The 3,961-nt window shown below is 30.9% G+C and overlaps 1 protein-coding gene across 1 annotated transcript; it reads right to left on the bottom strand.

Annotated features, from left to right (window-relative positions):
• Positions 1-1,013: 1,013 nt before the first annotated feature.
• Positions 1,014-2,520, bottom strand: LOC11424471 (BURP domain protein RD22). The gene is made up of 3 exons (XM_024776342.2): positions 2,396-2,520; positions 2,159-2,264; positions 1,014-1,783 (listed from the first exon to the last, which is right to left on the bottom strand). Exons 2-3 carry the CDS (start codon positions 2,190-2,192, stop codon positions 1,275-1,277), a joined length of 543 nt encoding a protein of 180 aa, XP_024632110.2. The 5' UTR covers positions 2,193-2,264; positions 2,396-2,520; the 3' UTR covers positions 1,014-1,274.
• Positions 2,521-3,961: the final 1,441 nt, after the last annotated feature.

The raw sequence follows: 3,961 nt of genomic DNA, 5'->3' as shown, positions 1-3,961 counted from the left end.
TTGGGTAATTGAGTGCTTTAGTACCTTGGACAAAGAATATCTCTTATTCCTCTGGCCTTTTTTCACTCTTAACGGACACACTAGGGTAGGGTTGTTCCATTTGTATGACATAATGACAAGAGAAAGACACTACATATAGAGCAATATTAAGGTTTCACTATTGCCTATGTTTAGGTTTATACCTAAGCCCCCTTGATGATGTTTTCCTTCTTCCTCATTATGAGCCAAAACACTTGTTTTGGATTGGATTATGTTAAATTTGATTATGACTTAGTTATTATTTTTTTACAAAAAAGTCATAGACTCTATTGGTTCACAAAATCGGTAGAGCCACTAGTTTACAATGATTTTGAGCGAGTAAAAACAATTATCAATGGTCTCGCCAAACTAGAGTCAGCATAATGTTTAAATGTCTAAAGCAAATTTTATAGGAGATCTTTTAATATAAAATAAAAATAACACATAGTATAAGAGGAGTGTTATTTGAACAACCAATTTGATGATAGCTTATTTGACAATCATATTTTACAAAGAAAAAAGTGGTATTAGCACGGAAATCATAGCAATAGAGAGATAAAGTAAAAAGTAATGTGAGTATGAGAGAGAAAGTTGTTATAAAAGTTGTCACTAAATAGATGTTCAAATATCATTTCTCTTTATAAAAATAAAAAAATAGGTTTGTTGAGTAGAAGATTTAACACTTAGGTCAAGGAGGATATGAGACTCTAATCCTAGCCAATTTAGCTGAAGAAAAATCTATGACAAATTTGATTTAATTTTTTAAGTCTTTTTATATCCGGACCAATGCTTTAACTTAGGTCGCTTGAACATGGACATACACAACGAGTAATCGAATAAAATAATTAAACAATTGTTTGAATTTGCAATTTGCAAAGTGTTTATTTGAAGTGGCAATAATTACCATTTTACAATTATTCATGAGGAGATCTAAACTCCATGTATTTATATTATAAGTGTTAGTAATCAAGAAATTCCAAGGATAAAGATCATAATGATCAGTTAGAAAGAGAGCATAGGTGTATTCATGTGGGAGATACCCATAGTGACTCATAGGAGAGTAAACTAGATTTAACAAAAGATAATGAAATGATACATGAGTGTTCCTATATAGAGAGTTTAATTGTGTAACTAACTCTAACTAACTTCTAACCAAGCTACTAACTCTAGTTTACCTATCAACTAACTATAGATGATTATTCATATTATAATAACAAGAATGGATCATACAAAGTACCTTATTTTAAATGCAGGTATTATAATACCCGAACTCTTTTGCTCTCCTTTGATGTCATTTTCTTCACACTCACTATAATGGTATTCTTCACAATTTTAGACTCTTTTGATCCTTGCTTGATGGAAAAGTGGTTAAGGATTTTTTCCACTTTGTTTGATGAAAAGGGAATGGAATTAGCAACTTCACGAGGCAAAAATGTTACTTCATAATTTGAGGTCTTTTTGAATTGCATGTTCAATTTTGTACCAAGATGCAAGTCTTTTTCCAAGAAGAACAAGGCCACAATTGGATTGTCATGTAGAAATTGTGTTTCACTTGCATCATCTTTGCCATAAACCATGAAAAATCTATTTGGATCATCATGTAATTGTTTTTTACTTGCAGCATCTTTACCATAAACCATAAAAAATCTATTTGGGTCACCATGTAATTGTGTTTCACTTGCAGCATCTTTGCCATAAACCATAAAATATCTATTTGGATCATCCAAGGTCTCACTTTTCCCATTTGTTTTTCCGTTAGCTGTGCCTACATTTCATTACAAATTCATTTAGATTTTCTATTAATGAATGAAAGTGGGTTAAATATGCTAGGCTTAAACGCACTTTTGACCTTCTAAATTTGCACTAGTTGCGATTTTGGCCCCCTATTAAAAATAACCACATTCAAGCTCCATAAGTTTCCCCTTTTTGCAATTTTCAATTTTGACATTCAAAATCAAACATTCAAGACACTAGAAGATCCCCACTTGTTCTTACATATAAAAAAAAAGTCGATAAGTTAAAGAAATAATTGATATTAGTAAAGATATAACCAGTAATTAGAAGGAAAAAAATTGAAATTTGTTTTTCTTGAAAACAAATTGATAATTAAATAGAAACTAAGATAGTACTATGTACTAACCAGGGTGAAGAAGATCTATGATGGCTTTTGGCATTTGAGTTGTTGGAAGTTTGGACCTCCAGTACAATTCAGGGGGTAATGCAGCATGGGTTGCTACAAGTGCAAGCTGCAATACAACATTTATCATATTTTAATATTTATTGATTAATTAATACATAAAAAGGAATTAAGAGTTAAAGAATAAGTGGGAGAAATGTTCGGTACATGATGAAATATAGTTGGGAAATTGGTGCTTACATTGAGTGAGATAAAGATGGATTACATAAGTAGACTTCATAGTGGAAACAAAGATTCAGAAGTAAAGGAACTGAAAACAAGATAGAATGAAGATCCCTAAGTGGCCTTACACATCATTTATAGATGGTCCATGGTTTTAAGTACAGTAGTAATTTTATTTCAATGAAGACTTTAATGATTGTTATTTTTAGTATAATTATGTCTTTTTTTTTTAAGGAGTATAATTATGTCTTTTAACATGTGCAGGGATAATGCACAATATATGCAGGGGTGGGGACTTATTTATCTTTAAGGTGAATTTCTCAATCCACTAGACTATTTGACAAAAAAAAAAATTATGTTTTTTAACTCTTATAACGTTCGTTGTCATTTTATTTTTCGTTTATTTTTATTCTTTTACAAAAATAAATTATATTCATTCATTCAAATTGATAGAGTACATCGATACAATGTAAATTCGCTAAAAACAAAAGGATGAATCTGCAAACGAACTCACAACATCCATATTAATTGCATAAAACGTGCAAATACCCATGTCTCTGGATCTACAACGTGGATGACGTCAAAGTCATTGATTGGATCCGCACTGGATCAAAGTTGATATGACAATCTGAACCGAACAGATATCTGGACGAAACAAAAAAGACAAACAAGTTGCACAAAGACGACGAAATCACAAAATAAAAAACGAAATAGATGTGAAAATCACTTATTTCAATAAAAAGGGAAAGAAAAAATGAGTTACAGGGGTGATTTAGGGTCAATCATCCCTTTTTGGTGGATAAAGGAGATAAAATTAAGGTTTTGGTGACGGCTCACAAGAGAGAAAGAGAAGAGAGTTTGTTTTTTTCATTTATATGATCTTGTTTTGATTCCCAATCAAAAAATATTTTTTATCAAAATCTTCATAATGATTGATTTATTAATGATTTTTCACAAAATATATTTAAATAATTACTAGAGTACAATTTTTTTTTATATAAATCAAGGAGGTGCAGAGATATCACAAAGAAGAAAACATTTCAGCTAGACTACCAGCCCAATTTCTCACAATCAATCAACAATAACCGCAAAATGGGATGAGGGTATGTTAGTGGGAAAAAAAATAGAAAAAAGTAATAATAAAATTTGTATTGGTATTATGATAAATAATTTGAGGCAAAAATATAATAAAAAGAACACATGTTGTAATACGGAATGTACTATTTTAATATGCTAAACCAGCCCACCTAAATTGATATTGGAAGAGTCAAACCTAAGACCTCAAAGAAAAGCGCATTCTCAGGTCCCAAGCAAAAACCATTAGACTAGGTAGGTTTGTATCTTGATTGCAAGTGACTACCGAATAATTTTGGAGTATTAAAAACTAGGGAATGGTTTCTAGATAAGAAGTTTGTTGTTTGCCTGATAGCAAATGACTACCAAATATTAACACAATTTTAATAACTTCAACTGCTCTGTTGCATTCCAGAATTAATGGTCATTCCCATTCGGACAGTTGGTACTTGCTAGAGAGACTGAGAAAGTATACCATAAACAAGAAAGATAGTGGTGGAGATACTACCT

The sequence above is a fragment of the Medicago truncatula genome, chromosome 1, assembly GCF_003473485.1.
Source record: "Medicago truncatula cultivar Jemalong A17 chromosome 1, MtrunA17r5.0-ANR, whole genome shotgun sequence".
Lineage (NCBI taxonomy): Eukaryota > Viridiplantae > Streptophyta > Magnoliopsida > Fabales > Fabaceae > Medicago > Medicago truncatula.
The sequence above is the reverse complement of the archived record's forward strand: the minus strand, read 5'-3'. Positions and strand labels throughout refer to the sequence as shown.

Bases quoted from the DNA above. Each gene is read 5' to 3' on its own strand.
- LOC11424471 (XM_024776342.2), bottom strand. From the start codon at position 2,192: ATGCCAAAAGCCATCATAGATCTTCTTCACCCTG. The intron at 1,784-2,158 runs GTTAGTACATAG...AATGAAATGTAG, and splicing joins CATAGATCTTCTTCACCCTG to GCACAGCTAACGGAAAAACA.